The sequence below is a fragment of the Erpetoichthys calabaricus genome, chromosome 3 (genome assembly GCF_900747795.2).
Source record: "Erpetoichthys calabaricus chromosome 3, fErpCal1.3, whole genome shotgun sequence".
Classification (NCBI taxonomy): Eukaryota; Metazoa; Chordata; class Cladistia; order Polypteriformes; family Polypteridae; genus Erpetoichthys; species Erpetoichthys calabaricus.
This window is the reverse complement of record NC_041396.2, coordinates 93,147,380-93,167,484: the sequence shown is the minus strand read 5'-3', so window position 1 is coordinate 93,167,484 and position 20,105 is coordinate 93,147,380. Positions and strand designations below refer to the sequence as shown.

General features: G+C 40.1%; 1 protein-coding gene across 3 annotated transcripts in view; it reads left to right on the top strand.

The window, feature by feature from the left end:
- Positions 1–20,105, top strand: part of cdk18 (cyclin dependent kinase 18) — a 328,641-nt gene that overhangs the window by 239,187 nt on the left and 69,349 nt on the right. For all 3 annotated transcript variants that reach the window (XM_028797139.2, XM_051924616.1, XM_051924615.1), the window contains exons 6-10: positions 350–464; positions 822–916; positions 3,812–3,871; positions 5,007–5,130; positions 5,313–5,433. In XM_028797139.2, coding sequence (XP_028652972.1) covers positions 350–464; positions 822–916; positions 3,812–3,871; positions 5,007–5,130; positions 5,313–5,433 — 515 coding nt within the window. The remainder of the gene's footprint in view (positions 1–349; positions 465–821; positions 917–3,811; positions 3,872–5,006; positions 5,131–5,312; positions 5,434–20,105) is intronic.

Here is a 20,105-nt window from a genome sequence, read left to right as displayed (position 1 = left end):
TGCACTACTTTGAGATGGGCCAAAGGATTCAGGAAGACAAAGGCAGAATGTGCAAACTCCACACAGGCAGTGAATAGGCTGAAATTCAAAAACCAGGTCTTAGGACCTATGAGGAAACATTGCTGTTGACTCTGCAACTATATAACTTTACTTTAACACATGAAAATTACTATAAAGAAATGTTAAAAATTATTATAATGTACAGCAAAGTACTGCCAAAACTTGTGTTCATGTCAGCCACTCTCTAATTTGCTGAATGTTTAAACCCCAGGCTGCTGTGGAGTAAATGACAGTATCAATTCCAGCAAGATTCTTTCTCATGATTCATTGTTTTCTTGTTCTTGATCAGGGGACGTACGCCACTGTGTTTAAAGGTCGGAGTAAACTGACCGAGAACCTGGTGGCCCTGAAAGAAATTCGATTAGAACACGAAGAGGGCGCCCCCTGCACTGCCATCCGAGAGGGTACGACAACTGAACCCCACCAGGTTTTTGGAGTGAGCATGCATATCCTAGGGATGATTGTGGTGAGGGGGGGGGGGGGAGATAACTGGTATATTATGAGAAGCATATGTGTTTTATAAATAAAATGATAATTATTACAGCTAATATACTCATAGCAGCTTCATTTTGGTAAGAATAGTGCTGTCTACTGGTCAGTGAACTTACAATAGCTCATTCTTTTCAAAACGTCTGTTCTTATTGTCATCTGAAAACTTTTGGTAATCCAAGGCATTAAAAGGCTCTATCCGAAAGCATCAACGTGTTAAAGACTGGGAATGCATTAAGTTCATTAAAACAATGATTTAATATGTTTTATAGTGTCCCTGCTGAAGAACCTAAAGCATGCCAACATTGTGACGCTACATGACATCATCCACACGGATCGTTCTCTCACCCTTGTGTTTGAGTACCTGGTGAGTCTACCATATAGATATATTCTCTATGAACAGCCTTTTAAAAACTTGCAGCCTGTCATCTGCCATTTTAATATTGATTATTGTGTTAATAAATAAATCACCCTTTTCCTAAAATAACAAAAATGAAGATATTCACACATATATCTGTATTATCTGATCCTATCAATCCATCTACTTACAATTTTGATTCCTCCACATTAGGTTCTGAGGGAGGATAAAGCCAATTCTACCCTACCAATATCATGTGGAAGGCAGGAACTACCCTAACTATTTACAGGGCACACTCATTCACCCATGCACACTCATAGAGGATCAGTGAACAGGAATGTAACCCCTTCACACATGACAGCATCTGTACTCTTAAAAATAAAGGTGTCAATTAGAACCAAAAGTGGTTCTTGAGAGCGATGCCATAGAGAAAGCATTTTAATTCCATAAAGAACCTTCCATATGATGATTCCAGAAGGAACCTTTATTTAGTTAGATCCATAATAGCTTTTATAAATAACCACAAATAGATGAAAATGTATTTGAAAAATAACAATGGGTTCAGGATTTTAAAAAGACTCCTGCTACATACAAAAACACAGCCTAAGTTCAAATTGTCTTGATCTGTCAATATCCTCCTAGGCTGCCTACAATACATTTAAGACAGGAACCCCTTGAAAGTCCAGAGAACCAATTTTATATCCAAAACAACCCTTAACAGAATGAAAAGAGTTCTTTTTTCAAGCAGTAGCTCTTTGAGGAACCACAAAATGGAGTAAGTTTGTGGGTTCCATTATTTTTAAGTGTGTTGTGATGCAATGTGAGGTAGGACCAAATGGAGTCAGTGAAGTTCTTAAAGCTTGTGCTGACCATTTTTGTGGTGTTACCTGTTTAGTCTGTCCCTAAGGTTACAGAAAAGGCCACTGCTGTGGAATACATCCGGCATTGTTCCTGTCCCAAAGAAGGCAGACGTCTCTTCACCTAATGAGTACAGACCAGTTTGTGAGACTCAAGGACTGTCTCTGATATGGATGTGAACAACACAGGAGCCCCACAAGGAACAGTCCTGTCTCGTTTTGTCTTTGCTCTGTCCACCTCAGGCTATAAATATAACATCAGGTCATGTCACTGGCAGAAATTCACAGATGATTCTGCACTTATGGGATGTTGTGATAAAGGGGATGAGAGAACAGGGGTGGGCAATGTCGGTCCTGGAGAGCTGCAATGTCTTGAGGTTTATGTTCCAACCCAGTTTCTTAATGAGAAAACAATTATTGCTGATGAAACACTTATTGCTTAAGTGACATTTTGATGCCTCATTTTAGTGGTCTTGCTTGTTAAGGTTCCCCACCCTCGATTGCTTATTTCAGTCTTAAACAGCTGTATTCACTGTTTTAATGGCTCCTTATTAAATGTAAATGACAAAGCAGCCAGCAGTTCTCCATCCAGTTTGTTTTCATTTACATCTGTGTGTGTTCATCATGCACTGTTTAATTTAATAAAACATGTAATAGAAAATGTGACAGACTGAAAATTATCTGTTTTAGGCTTCAAATCATTTGGATGATATTCTTGGAGAATAAAATATCTACGATATAAGAACCTTACATTGCAGACAAACAAGCCATAAAATTAAATAAGGTGCAAGACTGGCAAGGATTGGTTTCTAATTAAGCAGTTGGGTTGGAATGAAAACCTGTAGCCACTGAGGCTGTCCAGAACCGACATTGCCCAGCCCTGAAAAAGAATATAGGAGTCAGGTGGAGAAATTTGTTTCTTGGTGCCAAGAAAATTGTCTGCAATTTAACATGCAAAACCGAGGAACTGGTTATTGACTATCACTGCACCAGAGAGTCTCTATGCCCAGGCACTGTTCAAGAGAGTGGATGTAGAGGTATTCCATTCCTACAAGTACTTAGAAGTCCACAACAGTGATAGCTTGGATTGATCTCGGAACACTGAGGAGCTATATAAGAAAGGGCAGAGTAGACTCTTCTTTATAGGAGACTGCGTCCTTTAATGTAGGAAGTGACATCCTTTACGTCTTCTACAACTCTTTGATGGCCTGTGCGATTTTCTAAACTATAATGTGCTGGGCTGGTAACATCACCTCAAGAGAGGCCCACCAAATTAACAAGCTGATTAAAAAGGCAGGCTGAGTTATGGGATGCACTCTGAACCCACTGGAGGTCGTAGTAAAGGAGAGAATTAAATCAAAACTCTGTGTCATTATGAACAATGTTGCACATCCTCTCTCTGACATGCCAACAAACAAATCATTCAGCAAAAGTGTTACACAAAAGCCTACTGGGGCTCCTTTATGCCAACAGCAACACTCCTGTATAAAGTCTTACTGGGACTGTGACAGCAAAGTCAGAAGATTTTTCTTTCATATTCAATTTTTCTTCCTTTTTAGTCATTCTGGTGTGTGCTCAGACCATAAAGTGTATATATATACCAGTGTATATATTCAAACCAATGAATCCGAACTGATATATATATCTGAACCAATGTATATATTTATGAACCAATCTTTTTTTCCTGAACGGCCCCTCATAATATATATGTGTGTGTGTGTGTGTGTGTATTTTATCTATCTATGTATTTATTTATTTAAAGATCGTCTGTAAAAAAAACAAAATTCCAAATAAAGTTCTATCAATCTATCAAAGCAAAGTACGGCCTAATTAAATACTACTCCTAGAATTAGGTATATCAGTATGCAAAATATTTGTTACCGTCAATAAGTGACAAAAACTAAGATTTCTAAATAAACAAAAAAATTATGTTAAAAAAAAAAACTTACCCCACTCTGCAGCAATTTGACCATAAACCTGTACAACAGACAATTCATGGATTGTAATAATGTACTTCCATTTTATCTTTATTTCAATTGTGTTTCAGGACAATGATTTGAAACAGTATCTGGACAATTGTGGCATCATGAATGTACAAAATGTGAAGGTAAGAGCTGTACAATACAATATAATAGAGAACCCGGCCAGTCACAGACAACTCTGATGTTTCTCCTTCCTAAATATGATATCCTCCCACTATAACACAAGTAGCAAAGTCTATTACGCAACAACAAAGTTTTATTTTTAATAACAATCAAAACCCCATCCCACCTCAATAAGCTGTTAAAGAAGGCATTGCTTGATTCTTCTATTCTTAGATTTTTCCCAAAATGAAAACTCAGAATGCTATTCCAGAACTTATAAAAATAAATTATCAGTTTGGTTATCACCACCATAACTGCTGAAAGACTGCTGAAAAACTTTGTAGATACACAAAAATGATCTCTAAGTCATGTGTCTGGAGAGTATGGGTTTTTGTGGACTTTTTGACATTCCATATTTCTTGCTGTTACTTATTATTTTTGATGATATTATCGATCACAAAAAAAGGAGGGACTTGTGCTCCCAAAGTGAATAGCAGAGATCCTGTCTTCAGATTTGTCCACTGAACATAGTAATGTAAAATTCTAAGCCAAGGTCACCATGATCCCAAGGACTCCCTACTCTTCATTCCAACCAGTTTCATGATCTGCCTTTGATTTCTTCACATTCAAATTTTGTATAAAATTTATAAGTTATGGAAAATGCAAAGAATCCTGACACTGTACATACAGTTACATAACATTGGCAATCTCTTAGGTTATCACTGGAAAATCAGACTTTACACAACAGCTCATATAAGTTATTGGACTAAAACTATAGCAGATACTGCAACACACAACCCTCCTCCCACCAGTGGGGATTATGGGTGTCAGAAGCCACTCTTAATTATTCTTATTGCATGTCACTCTCCTAATTACCAAATTCAGGAGCAGATCACTTTCCTTAAGGCTATTAACAACATTGGACCAGTTCATCACTCCGTCATAATTGCATATGATACCTTTATATATTACATATGAAGCAAGTTGATCATATCCTTTGTACATCTGAAGCACAGAATAGTTACCACAGATGACTGGCTAAATGTCACATAATCCTTCTTTGGTGAGCTTATTAAGGTGCAGCCTTGTGGTACAATGTTAAACTGTTTATTTCACTCCTCCTCATCTTTCTAACAAGCATCTTCCCACTTTTGGTAGATCTTCATGTTTCAGCTCCTGAGGGGCCTGTCTTATTGCCACAAGAGGAAGATCCTTCACAGGGACCTCAAGCCTCAGAATCTCCTTATCAATGAGCGGGGTGAACTAAAACTTGCTGATTTCGGTAAGCCCCTCCTGCCAGCCATAGAGTCAAGTATTGGAGCCACACGGTCAATTCTTAATGCCATTGCTTCTTGGATATCCTCAGATACTTTACATACTATTAAAATGAGTCACTCAGATATTACTGTCTTATGCTGTGAACATACCACTTCATTTTACCAAAACACATCCCTTCTTCTGCAGGTCTTGCTCGAGCCAAGTCAGTGCCCACGAAGACTTATTCCAATGAAGTGGTAACACTCTGGTACCGCCCTCCTGATGTGCTCGTGGGATCCACAGAGTATTCTACTCAGATTGACATGTGGTGAGTTGCAAGTATGACAATTTACAAATTAAATTTGTTTAACTGTTAGATAGAACTTACATATATACAGTATGCACATTAAGCCATTTTGTTTCAGCTGATGGCTGGTAGCACAAACAGCTAAAATATATTTTATTTAATTTCCAAAACTGAGTGCCATTATGAGCAATGCTGCACATCCTCTCTCTGACACATTAAAGCTGTGTACTTTCAGCCAACAAATTATTCAGCAGAAGTGTGCCAAGAAATACCACTGGGGCTTTCTTTATACCAACAGCAATACGTCTGCATAATGCCTCGTTGTGACTGCCGAGTCAGAAGTTTTCTTTCTTTTAAATTTTCTTCCTTTTTAGTCATTCTGGTGTGTGTTCAGACCATAGTTTGTGTGTGTGTATATATATATATATATATATATATATATATATATATATATATATATATATATATATATATATATATATATATATATATTGTGAGCTCGGGTCCAAACACCATCAGGCTAACATAAGCACTTTGTCCAAACACACGTTTATTGTACATTAATAAAGTCCCACACAACACACAGTGCCCCTAGCACCAATCACCCTCTCCACGGGTCTGTCCTCCAAATGTCCATGGGCCACCTTTCCTCTCCTCCCAGGAGCTTTGTCCTGCTCCCACTCCAGACTCTAGCTCCCTGATTGTAGGGAGGCGGCCCCTTTTATTCCCACCCGGATGTGCTCCAGGTGCCTGATGACACTCTTCCGGCAGCACTTCCTGGTGTGGCGGAAGTGCTGCCCTTGCACCCGGAAGCACTCCGGGCGTCCCTGGAAGGATCTTCCTCCACCTTCCCAGGTGTGGTGGAAGTGTCTGTTTCCCAGGCTCCATGAGGCTCGGGGCGCCCCCTGGCGGAGGCCACTGGCCCCAGTGGGCTTGAGCCTTCTTGCTCCTTTCCCGTGGTCTCCTCAAGCTCCAGGGCGGTTGCCCCCTCGTGGCCCAGGGGAAGTATAAACCGCCTCCCGGTCCTTCCAGGCATCCCGGCTGAGTCTGTCTCCCAGCCTCCTGTGACAATATATATATATTTATCTTTTATCTATTTGCAGTTTTTATTTATTTATTTAAAGAACTTCTGTAAAACCCAAACTCCCCTTGGGAACAAATAAAGTTCGTTCGTTCGTTCGTTCGTTCGTTCGTTCGTTCGTTCGATCGATCGATCTAATCCATTGTAGTCATAGGGTTTAATGAGGAGCAGGAACCTATCTGGGTAGTATCAGGTGCAAGGCATGAACCAGCTTTGCATTGGATGTCATTTCTGGGCACACTCACACACGCTCTTAAGTCTGGCCATCTCAGAGTCATCATTGAGAGTAATCTGTATGTCTTTGGCTTGTGAGAAGATACAGTAGTATCTAATGAAGGTTAGAAAAGGACATGGAGAGAATGTGCAAACTCCACACACAAACAGTGGCCAGGCACTGGAGCTGGAGCTGTGAGGACCCATTTGTCAAATCTTCTTACGTATATAATACGCTACCGTGGCTGTTCGTTTGTCTGTCCAGGATTTTAAATCACCTGTAGCTCGCAAACTGTTTCACCTATTGACCTGAAATTTGGTACACATATACTACATGACGTCTACTATTCACTTTCGGGGTGATGATTTTTATTACTCTTTTTATTTTATTTTGTTTATTGTAGAATCAACTCTCGGCAGCGCGCAGCAGGGTGGCCGTGAGGCACATGCGTACTTCCATCGTTCTCATTCCCTACCACCTTCGCGGTCACTTCCCCTACCTCTTCATATCTTTAATCATTCTTGAGGTAGATTGAAAATTTAAAGAAAATGTACTAAGTAATTCCAACACAAAAACTAACTTCATCAGTTTTAATGCGAAAAGATGCCGACGAAAGAAGAGAAGCAGCGGGTTGCTAGGGTGGAGAAAAGAAGAGCTGCTCAAGAAGCAGCAAGCTCATCAACCTCTGAGCAAATGGATGCTAAACGTACAGAGAAAGAGGATGAAAACTATGAATGCTCAAGTCAAGTGTGTTCACTGCACGTTATCGTGCAGTGTGATGTTACTGGTGTTATATAATTGTAGGTTATGTGAGCTGTAGTTTATATCTACATAGACTACCTAAAATAGGCAGATACCTTGTGTAACTGTGTAAGTGGATAAACTTCAAAGCACCAGCTTGTTTATTTATAATGTAACAACCCTTTATGTGCGAGATGGTGGAATGAAATTGTCACTCACTCATAATATTGATGGTAGTTGGCTCTTAAAAGACCCATTTGTCCAATTTTAGGCTAAATCTGCTGTCTCCTACTTAGGCTGGTCTATAACGCCACATAGATATTCTGAGGCTCCATGTGCTCCCAGCCATCTCACCCCGAATCTGCACATACAACTCTACTTTACACTGCACAGCTGAGGTTAGTGGTGCCATGTCTGGGAGCGATCCAAAGCCAGGATCTTACCTAAGGTTCACCAGCCACCACACACTCAGGCCAATGGATTTTAGCAGCACAGGAGCAGTCTCTTATAATTGCTTCTTCTAAGTAATCTACTTGTACCTTCCACTGGTAACCCTGTTTCTTCTGATAGTCTATGACCACCTGAGAAACATCTCTTTCTTACAGTCATATGAAAAAGTTTGGGAACCCCTCTTAATTCTTTGGAATTTTGTTTAGCATTGGCTGAGCATTCAAAGTAGCAACTTCCTTTTAATATATGACCTGCATTATGGAAACAGTAGTATTTCAGCAGTGACATTAAGTTTATTGGATTAACAGAAAATATGCAATATGCATCATTACAAAATTAGACAGGTGCATAAATTTGGGCACCCCAACAGAGATATTACATCAATACTTAGTTGAGCCTCCTTTTGCAAATATAACAGCCTCTAGACGCCTCCTATAGCCTTTGATGAGTGTCTGGATTCTGGATGGAGGTATTTTTGACCATTCTTCTATACAAAATCTCTCCAATTCAGTTAAATTTGATGGCTGCCAAGCATGGACAACCTGCTTCAAATCATCACATAGATTTTCAATGACATTCAAGTCAGGGGACTGTGATGGCCATTCCAGAACATTGTACTTCTCCCTCTGCATGAATGCATTTGTAGATTTCGAACTGTGTTTTGGGTCATTGTCTTGTTGGAATATCCAACCCCTGCGTAACTTCAACTTTGTGACTGATGCTTGAACATTATCCTGAAGAATTTGTTGATACTGGGTTGAATTCATCCGACCCTCGACTTTAACAAGAGCCCCAGTCCCTGAACTAGCCACACAGCCCCACAGCATGATGGAACCGCCACCAAATTTGACAGTAGGTAGCAGGTGTTTTTCTTGGAGTGCGGTGTTCTTCTTCTGCTATGCAAAGCGCTTTTTGTTATGACCAAATAACTCAATTTTTGTCTCATCAGTCCAAAGCACTTTGTTCCAAAATTAATCTGGCTTGTCTAAATGATCATTTGCATACAACAAGCGACTCTGTTTGTGGCGTGAGTGCAGAAATGGCTTCTTTCTCATCACCCTGCCATACAGATGTTCTTTGTGCAAATTGTACTGAATTGTAGAACGATGTACAGATACACCATCTGCAGCAAGATGTTCTTGCAGGTCTTTGGAGGTGATCTGTGGGTTGTCTGTAACTATTCTCACAATCCTGCGCATATGCCACTCCTGTATTTTTCTTGGCCTGCCAAACCTGGGTTTAACAGCAACTGTGCCTGTGGCCTTCCGTTTCCTGATTACATTCCTTACAGTTGAAACTGACAGTTTAAACCTCTGAGATAGCTTTTTGTAGCCTTCCCGTAAACCATGAAACTGAACAATCTTTGTTTTCAGATCTTTTGAGAGTTGCTTTGAAACCCCAGCTGTCACTCTTCAGAGGAGAGTCAAAGGGAAGCACAACTTGCAATTGACCACCTTAAATACCTTTTCTCATGATTGGACACACCTGTCTATGAAGTTCAAGGCTTAACGAGCTAATCCAACCAATTTGGTGTTGCAAGTAATCAGTACTGAGCAGTTACATGCATTCAAATCAGCAAAATTACAAGGGGACCCACATTTTTGCACAGCCAGTTTTTCACATTTGATTTAATTTCATACAACTAAATACTGCTTCACTAAAATCTTTGTTCAGAAAATACCCCAGTACTCCGATGTTCGTAGGAAATGAAAGACATACCACTGTTATCTTTTTGGTTGAAAGTAAATTATTATGCAGGCTGAGAGGTGTTCCCAAACTTTTTCATATGACTATAGGTCTGGACCATGGAGTTTACAATAGTAGTAAGATTATACTGTAGTAATACTTTAATATGTACTCATGCACATTGTACTACAGTATACATTAACTAAATATAATGAAATTATTACTTAACATATCTGTGGTAAAAATACAGAGCCATAATTTCTGTCAGAAAAAAGTATTCTATACTCAACACTTTGAACCACTTTTAGATGGACTCTGATGTGAAGGCACTATATAAAATATAGGCAACTGGTAAAAACTCAGTTTATTTTAATGCAGAGTTTGATTTAAAGCATTTGCAGTGATTCATTACTAAAACTGGTTGAAAATACGTAACACAGGCTTCTCAAAGCCACTTCATCCAACTGAAGCGTGATTCCATGATCCCTGGCTGAACAATGACCTAAATGAAAAAAAGCATGACACAAAATGAACTGTCAAACTTCAGAAGTATGGAGATCAGTTATGTGACATTTTTCCCTTTTTTCAATATTTCTTAATTATAGACAAAATTCCAAGGATGTGGGAAAATTATACATTTTTAGGCTGTATATAAATCTGAAAGTTAGTGTACAAGTAAAAAATAATGAATACGGCGTGTTACTTTTTGTGCTTCTTGCCCATTATCTTTTCCTAGCCACTCTGTAGGAAGTACAGTAGGTGGGAAGGAGCACAGTAGAGTGCTTAGACTCAGTTTCTTACCTTCTGGCATGTCTTCTATGAGTTATTTGGATGTTTAACATGTGTTTGTGTAGGTTTACTCTGTGGGCTCCAGTTTTCTCCCACATTGCAAATGTATACGGCATAGCTGATGATTCTAAAGTGGCTGGATGTGGGCCTGATCATGACTTATCAAAGACTAGCATCTTCTCCAGAATTTGGCTTTTTACAGTTATGTAACTTGAAAATATATGGATGGAAACTAAAATTGTCTGTACTCGTTTTGGACACAGGGAAATAAAATGCTAACAACTGACATATTAATGTGCATTAATAGATTTCAAACATTTTTAGGCATGGCAAGGAGGGCTGCAATATTGCTTTTGGGTATGTGCTTTATAGCTCCATGTTCTGGGTTCAAAACTTGGCCCAGTCACTATGTATATGAAGTTTTCCCAATTTCCACTTATGCACACTAATTTTTTTCTAGGTACTCACATTTTCTACCCAAGACAAATAAAGTTCAAGTTCTATCTATCTATCTATCTATCTATCTATCTATCTATCTATCTATCTATCTATCTATCTATCTATCTATCTATCTATCTATCTATCTATCTATCTATCTATCTATCTATCTATCTATCTGCTGTGACAAAGAAACCTAAGATTTGTAAGAAGCCAAATTCTTAGATCTGAATTTATGCTGTTCTTGTGCTTCCTTGGTGCCACTCTTGGACCAATGGGATTTGTAGTCAGGATTTTTGCTTTTGCCCCTGACTAAGAGGGTTTTTTGTAACAGGTGTTTCATAAGGTCTTATCTGTACTAACCTGTTAAAATCAACAACTGGTTTCTAAAGGTATTATTTTTTTCTAAGTACATTTTGTACATATTTTTATCACAAGATTAAATTACACCATCCACATGACATATAGACTGTTCTTTAATTTTTCTTTTACCTACAGTGATTCACAGCATTAGCTCTTTTCATTTCCATATCATAATATACCTAATATATTCAGAGGTTACATGGTGCTCCGTTGATAATGGCCTTCATTAAATGCAATGACAAGCTCGTTTGATATACAGTCATTTACAAAAACACATTAAATCTTCTTTGGTCTCTCACTGATTCTTCTTAGTGAGTTTGAGAGAAATTGTTAAATCATCATCTCCTGCCAGAAAACATGACATATTTTGCTGCTTTTTTGACAATCAAGTATGCCCTTTTATTTTTCATGCAAATGCCCCAAGAAGATTGAGGTTTACAGTTACTGGCTGAAAACATTGCCTTTGGACTTTTCAGCAATATACAGTATCTATTTAAATCAAGCAGAGATCAAGCAGGAAAATCCTGCTCACATCCAAATGCTTGACTAATTAGAGTTCAAGTAATATTTTTTCTCACTAATTGTTTGGCAGAGTAGAAACAGTTACAAAATAGTTACAACATCCTTTGTTTTAAATCCAGCCCATACATGTATGGAACTTGCATGTTCTTTCTTTGACTGCATTGGTTTCTCACACTACTTTTTCACCAACTGCATGTCAGGTTAATTGTTGATTCAAAAGCTGACCCTGAGCCATTGATAATAGTTCTGAGAAAGTCTGGCCTTTGATAAAATGGCACCATGTTCAGTTTTGGTTCCTGCTTTTCATTTGATATCTTGCTGCCAGGATAGGGTCCAGTTCTTGAGCTAAATAACCAGATTTGATAACAGGTAGCTGGATAATTGTATGTGACTAAGTATAGTGATTGAGCCATTCAAGATTATGAGGACAATGGCAAGAAACTACAGTATACAAACTCAAGGACCTTTAATTTGAATGTATAGAAAAGTTACAGGAGGGGAAACAACTAAACAAACTCCTTCCCACGCTGCCATTTATCTGATGGGTGTACTTACTCACTTATCAACATTTACATCACCAACAACACTTCACAATATGAACAACAGAACCGGTTTGGTGGGATAGGGCCCCATCTGGGCCAGTGACAGGCTACTTTTAGTCTAATATTAATGACAACCTAGTAATTTGAGGGAAATTGAATTGAATTTGTTTGTGAATTACGAAACTATGTTGCTAAGTGACCAGTTAAATCTGCACCATTGAGCCAGGGAGAATGGTGTTCAATATATATAGTATGTATATATACTGTATATATATTTATCTATTATATAAAAATATTTTGGATCGAGACGTGATCATCTCGGAGAGACACTTTAACATCACGCGAGACTAGACATCACAACCTTAGGAAGCAAGACCTGTGAGATAGTGACTTTTTCATGTCATGCCTTACTTAGAAACAATTTCTCAGAGACACTTTACTGTCCCGCGAGACAAGGAAGTGAGACAAAAGGAGAGCTGCTGTACAAGCTTTTAAATGATCGACGTGCACAGCGACATACAGATCATGCAACACGGCACAAGAGGCAGCTGGCTTAAAGCACGCCCCCTGGGGAGGGGGAATAACTCATTCAATACAGCTTTATTCCCATTACTGGCAAATATCAAGAAATAAAAAATTAATGACAATGAATGAAATGAAAATAATCTCTTTAAATTGTATTTCCGGTTAACCCCCTAGTGTATGTATATATATTTATACAGAGTCATATGAAAAAGTTTGGGAACACCTCTCAGCCTGCATAATAATTTACTTTCAACAAAAAAGATAACAGTGGTATGTCTTTCATTTCCTACGAACATCGGAGTACTGGGGTGTTTTCCGAACAAAGATTTTTAGTGAAGCAATATTTAGTTGTTTGAAATTAAATCAAATGTGAAAAACTGGCTATGCAAAAATTTGGGTCCCCTTGTAATTTGCTGATTTGAATGCATGTAACTGCTCAATACTGATTACTTGCAACACTAAATTGGTTGGATTATCTCGTTAAGCCTTCAACTTCATAGACAGGTGTGTCCAAACATGAGAAAAGGTATTTAAGGTGGTCAATTGCAAGTTGTGCTTCCCTTTGACTCTCCTCTGAAGAGTGACAGCATGGGATCCTCAAAGCAACTCTCAAAAGATCTGAAAACAAAGATTATTCCTTATCATGGTTTAGGGGAAGGCTACAAAAAGCTATTTCAGAGGTCTAAACTGTCAGTTTCAACTGTAAGGAATGTAATCAGGAAATGGAAGGCTACATGCACAGTTGCTGTTAAACCCTAGGTGTGGCAGGCCAAGAAAAATACAGGAGTGGCATATGCGCTGGATTGTGAGAATGGTTACAGACAACCCACAGATCACCTCCAAAGACTTGCAAGAACATCTTGCTGCAGATGGTGTATCTGCACATCGTTCTACAATTCAGCGCAATATGCACAAAGAACATCTGTATGGCAGGGTGATGAGAAAGAAGCCATTTCTGCACTCACGCCACAAACAGAGTCACTTGTTGTATGGAAATGCTCATTTAGACAAGCCGGATTCATTTTGGAATAAAGTGCTTTGGACTGATGAGACAAAAATTGAGTTATTTGGTCATAACAAAAAGCACTTTGCATAGCAGAAGAAGAACACAGCACTCCAAGAAAAACACCTGCTACCTACTATTAAATTTGGTGGAGGTTCCATCATGCTGTGGGGCTGTGTGGCTAGTTCAGGGACTGGGGCCCTTGTTAAAGTCGAGGGTCGGATGAATTCAACCCAGTATCAACAAATTCTTCAGGATAATGTTCAAGCATCAGGGGTTGGATATTCCAACAAGACAATGACCCAAAACACAGTTCGAAATCTACAATGGCATTCATGCAGAGGGAGAAGTACAATGTTCTGGAATGGCCATCACATTCCCCTGACTTGAATGTCATTGAAAATCTATGGGATGATTTGAAGCAGGCTGTCCACTGAATTGGAGAGATTTTGTATGGAAGAATGGTCAAAAATACCTCCATCCTCTTAATTCTTTGGATTTTTGTTTATCATTGGCTGAGCACTTTGCATGGTGGAAGAAGAACACCGCACTCCAAGAAAAACACCTGCTACCTACTGTCAAATTTGGTGGAGGTTTCATCATGCTGTGGGGCTGTGTGGCTAGTTCAGGGACTAGCAACTTTTTTCATATGCCTGTATGTATATATATGTGTATAATATGTGTCTATATATATATATGTGTATATATATTGTGGAGACTGGCTTGGACACAGACAGGCAGACACGTTCATGTCACCCAACACACGTTTATTTACAGTATTATTTACATTGTCCATACTGTGCTCACAAGCCCCAAAGTCCTGGCCACAACACAATGCCTTCTTCAGGCCGCCTCCTTGTCCTCCTCCTGACGTCATCCTACTTCCTCCCGACTCTTGTCCTTGACTGGAGGGAGGCGGCCCCTTTTATACACAGGGTATATATACAGGGTAGAGCCCCCAATACAACCAGGGAGGATGCCCCCTCATGTCCTGGAGGAGGCACAAGCCCTCCTCCACTCCTCCTGGGCGTCCCGGCCGGGCATGGACGCCCGCCGGGCACCACAATATATATATATATATAATATGTGTGTATATATATATATATATGTGTGTGTATTGTGATCAATGGCCAGGGCAACTACCCGGCCAGGATACCAACTGGGTGGATGGACCGAGGGAGAGACCATATTGGGGACATTATCTTCCCCAGGACACTAGAGGGTGCCTACCCCTGGGTTGCTACAGCACCACAGATCCCTGCAGGGCATGTCGGGAGTTGTAGTTTGGAGCAGTTCTGTTGAGTTCAGTTTGTCGCCCAGGGGGTGCTGCCACACCCAGAGCACTTCTGGGTACACTATAAAAGGAGCCGCCTCACCACTAGTCAGGAGCCAGAGTTGGGAGGTGGAGGACAAAGCTTGTGAGGAGGAGTGGAGGCAAAGAAAGAAAGAAAGAAAGAAAGAAAGAAAGAAAGAAAGAAAGAAAGAAAGAAAGAAAGAAAGAAAGAAAGAAAGAAAGAAAGAAAGAAAGAAAGAAAGAAAGAAAGAAAGAAAGAAAGAAAGAAGGGCTGTGTTGTATTGTGTTGTACTTGGTGCTTTATACTGGGCTGTGAAGTGGGGAGCAACAGAAAACGCTTCCCCACTGAAGAGTAAAACGTGTGCTGTGTTCAACTTGTATCTCAGCCTGTCTGTGTCAGGGTTGAGGGAGCTGTTCATTCCCTGGTGGTCCACATATAAACATTTTCCCACACTGTAGTTTCATCTCATCTGTAAACTTTTAGCTGTGCTGATGAGGGACTACACTTTTCATCAGGCAGCAGGAGTGTGTTGTGGCTGGTGGGCTAAACTCTGTTGATTCAACAAAACACGTAAAATGTTTAAACTGGAAGACCACGGGTAGCTTTTTTCCCTCAGGTACAACAAATTTGTTACCTTGTTGGATTATAGCTTTTGTTTAACAGAGTGCCCTTTTGTCTCATTCTGGAATGTCTTTAGCCTTATTGCATTTCCAAAAACACTGTTCACCTGTTTATTTTTATCTGGAAATTTTTCTGAGAAATCAATGGGTCTGAAAGGGGTGTACAGCATTGCTAATCCCATAAGGAGCAGTGTGTCTTTCTTTCCACTCCCAAGAAAACCTTTAATAAAAACTATTTTACTTAGTTTTGCATGTGAAATCAATTTTCACATCAATTTTGTGAAACTGTGTACAAAGGGAGACTTGACTCTTTTGCTCATCACGCCCTATATTTTTAAACTTTACATACATTGTGTCCATCACCAGGAAAAGCAGTTTCAGAAAATGCAATGAGATATTTCGCATAACTGAGTGAGATTTGGCAGTTGGACAAGGACAGTGGTTGAATAGTGCTTGCTGGTCTGATGAGCAAATAGTATTACCATTGTACTGTGTACACAAGATATTAAATTTAGAATACACTGAAGACATTATATTTTTTATCAAAGCAATGTCTTACATCTGCACTGCAAAACTGCAATACCAGTCAACACTCAATATTATGCAGGTATTGCCATATGTCATTTGCATGCATAATAAAATAATTACTGAGGAAATGGAGCATTGAGGGGAGGGACAGATGATGCAAAATATGCGCTATAGTCAAGCTACAATGAAGCACAATTAAGTACAGTTTTTTGCATGCCAAGTCACTTGTGCTCAGAAGATGGTAATAGGAGAATGATTGAGAATGTCGTGTTGGAGTGATCAGAAATAATCAGTAATTTTTACTGTTTCCTGATTTTAGAAATGCATTCAAATCCATTTTATGATGTGGCAGATCTTAGTATTTATATTACTAACTAGCCATGAAAGCCCGTGCTGTAAAAAGCCCGGGGTCCTAGAAAATATTGAAATCGTCAGAAAAAAAACTGAAATGTAGAGATGTCAGGTAATTTTAAGGAACTACTCTGGACTTCTCTGTCCTAGGAGGGTTCATTTTGCTGACGTGCTCGCATCACTTGTGCATTAACTGCAGGACGAAAAGTAAAAGGGATACCATTTTGCCGTTGTTAGCGGCTAAGCAACTTTGTCTTTCTTCTGAGGTTTTGTTTTTCTGGCGTGCTGGCCTCACTTGGGTTATTAGCAGCTAAGCGAGTTTTCTGTTTCCTTGGAGGTAGAGCCCTTACCCCGACTCCACCTCTCACTTCTGGGCCGGACAGACACACACACTTCCACTCGTAGACGTTTATATATGATTATTTATATTATATTACTATTGATATTATTTTGTTTATGTTTATCCCAAACTTCAAAAATAATGCTTTATAAATTTAAAAAGTTTTATTTTACATTTACATTTATTTGTTTAGCACATGCTTTTATCCAAAGCAACTTACAAAAGAGGTAGACAACTGAGTAACATTAGGGATAGGGCCTGTTTTTTCAACAAGTGTAATAGGACGGGTAACAAAAGTTGCCACAAGTGAAAAGATGTAATGATTCAAACATATGCAATCATAGATTACAATCACTAAAGCAATTAAACAAATTAACTGAGTATAAAATATCGCAAATCAAAGGCTTTTTTTTCATCAATTCGACAGATATTCACAGAACAGATGGGTTTTCAATCGCTTCTTAAATACATTGAGGGAGTCAGCAGTACGGATGTAGGTGGGCAGCCTGTTCCACCAACTAGGAACTACATAGGAAAAGAGTCTGGATTGAGACTTGATGCCACGTAGAGATGTTCACTGGCAGACATGTGTTGTCGAGAAGGAGTATAGCACTTCACCAGTTTCTATATATACGCAAGTGCTGACCCATTGACTATTCTGTAGGCAAGCATCAGAGATTTGAACTTAATGCATGCTGCTACAGGGAGCCAATGTTTGCAACCTGAAGAGAGGAGTGACATGTGCCTGTCTCATCTAGTTACATACAGTACAGGCCTCTGCATTCTCAACCATCTGCAGTGGCTTGGTAATACATGCAGGTACTCCTGCCAGAAGTCAGTTGCAGTAGTCCAGACACAACAAGACCAAAGCATTGACCAGAAGTTGGGCAGCATACTCTGTCAGATAAGGTCTGATCTTGCAGGTGTTGTATAGCATGAACCTGCATAAATGAGAAACAGTAGAAATGTGGTCAGAAATAGATAGCTGCTCATCAATTACCATCCCAAGGTTCCGTACTGACATGGCAGGTGTTAGCAACAGTGAGCCGAGCTGTAAAGAGATGGAGGGATGAGCAGACTGGTTGGCCAGGATCACAAGAAGTTCAGTTTTTGCCATGTTGAGCTGTAGATGGAGGTCCTTCATCCAGGCTGAGATATCAGTAAGACATGCAAAGACTCTCTAGCTGATACCATATTGTCCTGCAGATGGATCGACAGGTATAGCCATGTGTCATTGGCATAGTAGTGATAACAGAACCCATGGGATTGGATGATGGAGCCCAGGGAAGTGGTGAAAAGGGAGAAGAGTAGAGGACCCAGCACCAATCCTTAGGGTACACCAATGCATGTCTGGTGTGCCTTTGACAACTCTCCTTGCCAGGACACACTGAAGGATCTGCTCAGGATATAGGACTCAGACCATCTGAGAGCAGTCCCAGTGATGCCAAGGTCAGAGAGTGTGACCAGAAGGATGTTGTAGTTGACCGTGTCAAAGGGAGAAGAGAGATCTAGCAGAATCAGGACTGATGACATGTTGGTAGTTCTAGCACGGCCTAGATGGTCGACCACAGTCAGTAGAGCTTTCTCAGTCAACTGGTTCCTCTTGAAGCCAGTATCGAGCAACTCATTCTGTACAAGGAAGGAATAGATCTGGTTATAAACAGCGTGTTCAAGTTTTTTGGAAAGAATGGAAAGGAGAGAGATAGGCCGGTAGTTGTTAACTTGGGATGGATCGAGTGCTGATTTTTTGAGAAGTGGGTTTATCAGAGCATGTTTGAAGATGTCAGGGAATGTTCCTGAAGCTGAGTGAGGTGATAATGATGTGTGTAATCGCAAGAATGAGTGAGGGGGTGAAGGCCTGAAGGAGATTTGAGGGAATATATTCGAGTGGGCAGGTAGTGGGGTGATTGGAGAAGAGGTTGGAAACATCAGTGTCAAACAGTGGAGAGAATGTAGAGAATGTTGGGTGTTGCTTGGAAGGAGGCATAATGTGTGGCAGCAAGAGTGAGAACTGACTGCTTATGACAGTCAACCTTTCCTGGATGAGGTGGTAAAGTCATCAGCAGGCAAGGAGATTGGAGAAGGAGGTGGAGAAGGATTAAGAAGGGAAATGAAAGCAGACAGAGGGAGAGTGTTGGTGGTGCTGTTAATTCTAGTCTGGTAGAACCTTACCTTAGCATTGATGGTCGCAGAAGAAAAGTATGGAAGAAGGGACTGATACTTAGCCAGATCTGTCTGAGCTGTGGACTCCTCCATTTCCTTTAGGCTGTCCTGAGCTTGGTCCATTGATTGTGGAGTACATTGGAAAGCCAGGAACAGGAGGGTCTTGGAAGAATGAGGACAAACATTGTCAAAACAGGAAGACAGAGTTGAGCATAGGGTGTCTGTGGCAGTGTTGGTGTCATAAGAGGAGACGTGGTCAGAAGGAAGACAGCAAAGAAGATGATGGAAGATAAATGGGTGGGAGAGAAAGAGCAGAGGTGTCTGCAGAAGGATATAGTGGGGGGAGGAGAAGAGTGAGAAGATGGAAGCAGCAGAGAGAACTGAATGAAAAAGCATTCAGACCTTTTAGAGGAGTGACAGTTACATTTGTGGGAGTGCAGTTGCCTGACAGAATAAGGTCAAGCAGATTGACAGTCTTGTGAGTGGGTGGGGTGTGGAGCTGTGTGATGCTGAATGAGGAAAGAAAAGCGAGAAATTCAGCAGAAGGAGGGCTATCTAGGTGGATGTTCAGTTCCACAAGAATTAGAAGTGGGCTGCCACCATTTTGGAGGGAAGAGAGCAATCCATCCAGCTCATCAAGGAAGATCCCAAGCAAACCTGGAGGGTGATAAACACCAACAATGGTCATGTTAACTGGAGAGGACATAGTAATAGCATGGAATTCAAAGGTAGTCAAATTGCATACATTAATCAGAGGAGTGAATTTCCAGCATTTCAATGTAAGAGTACTTGTCCCCTAACCCCTACCAGTGGAGTGGCAGGAGTGGAAGAAGATGAAGGCAGAGAAAAGTGTTGTAGGTGTTACTGTGTTTTCTGTCAGAGCCAGTACTTAGAGGCCCCTTTGGGTGTTGAAAGCTGGAGTAAAGTCTTCTTTGTTGACCACAGACTGGCAGTTCCACAAGCCAAAGGAGAAGACGGTGTCTGAAGTGCTGGTTTGACACAGTGGATGAAGGGTGTCTGAGTTTCTCCTTCTCCTGTTAAA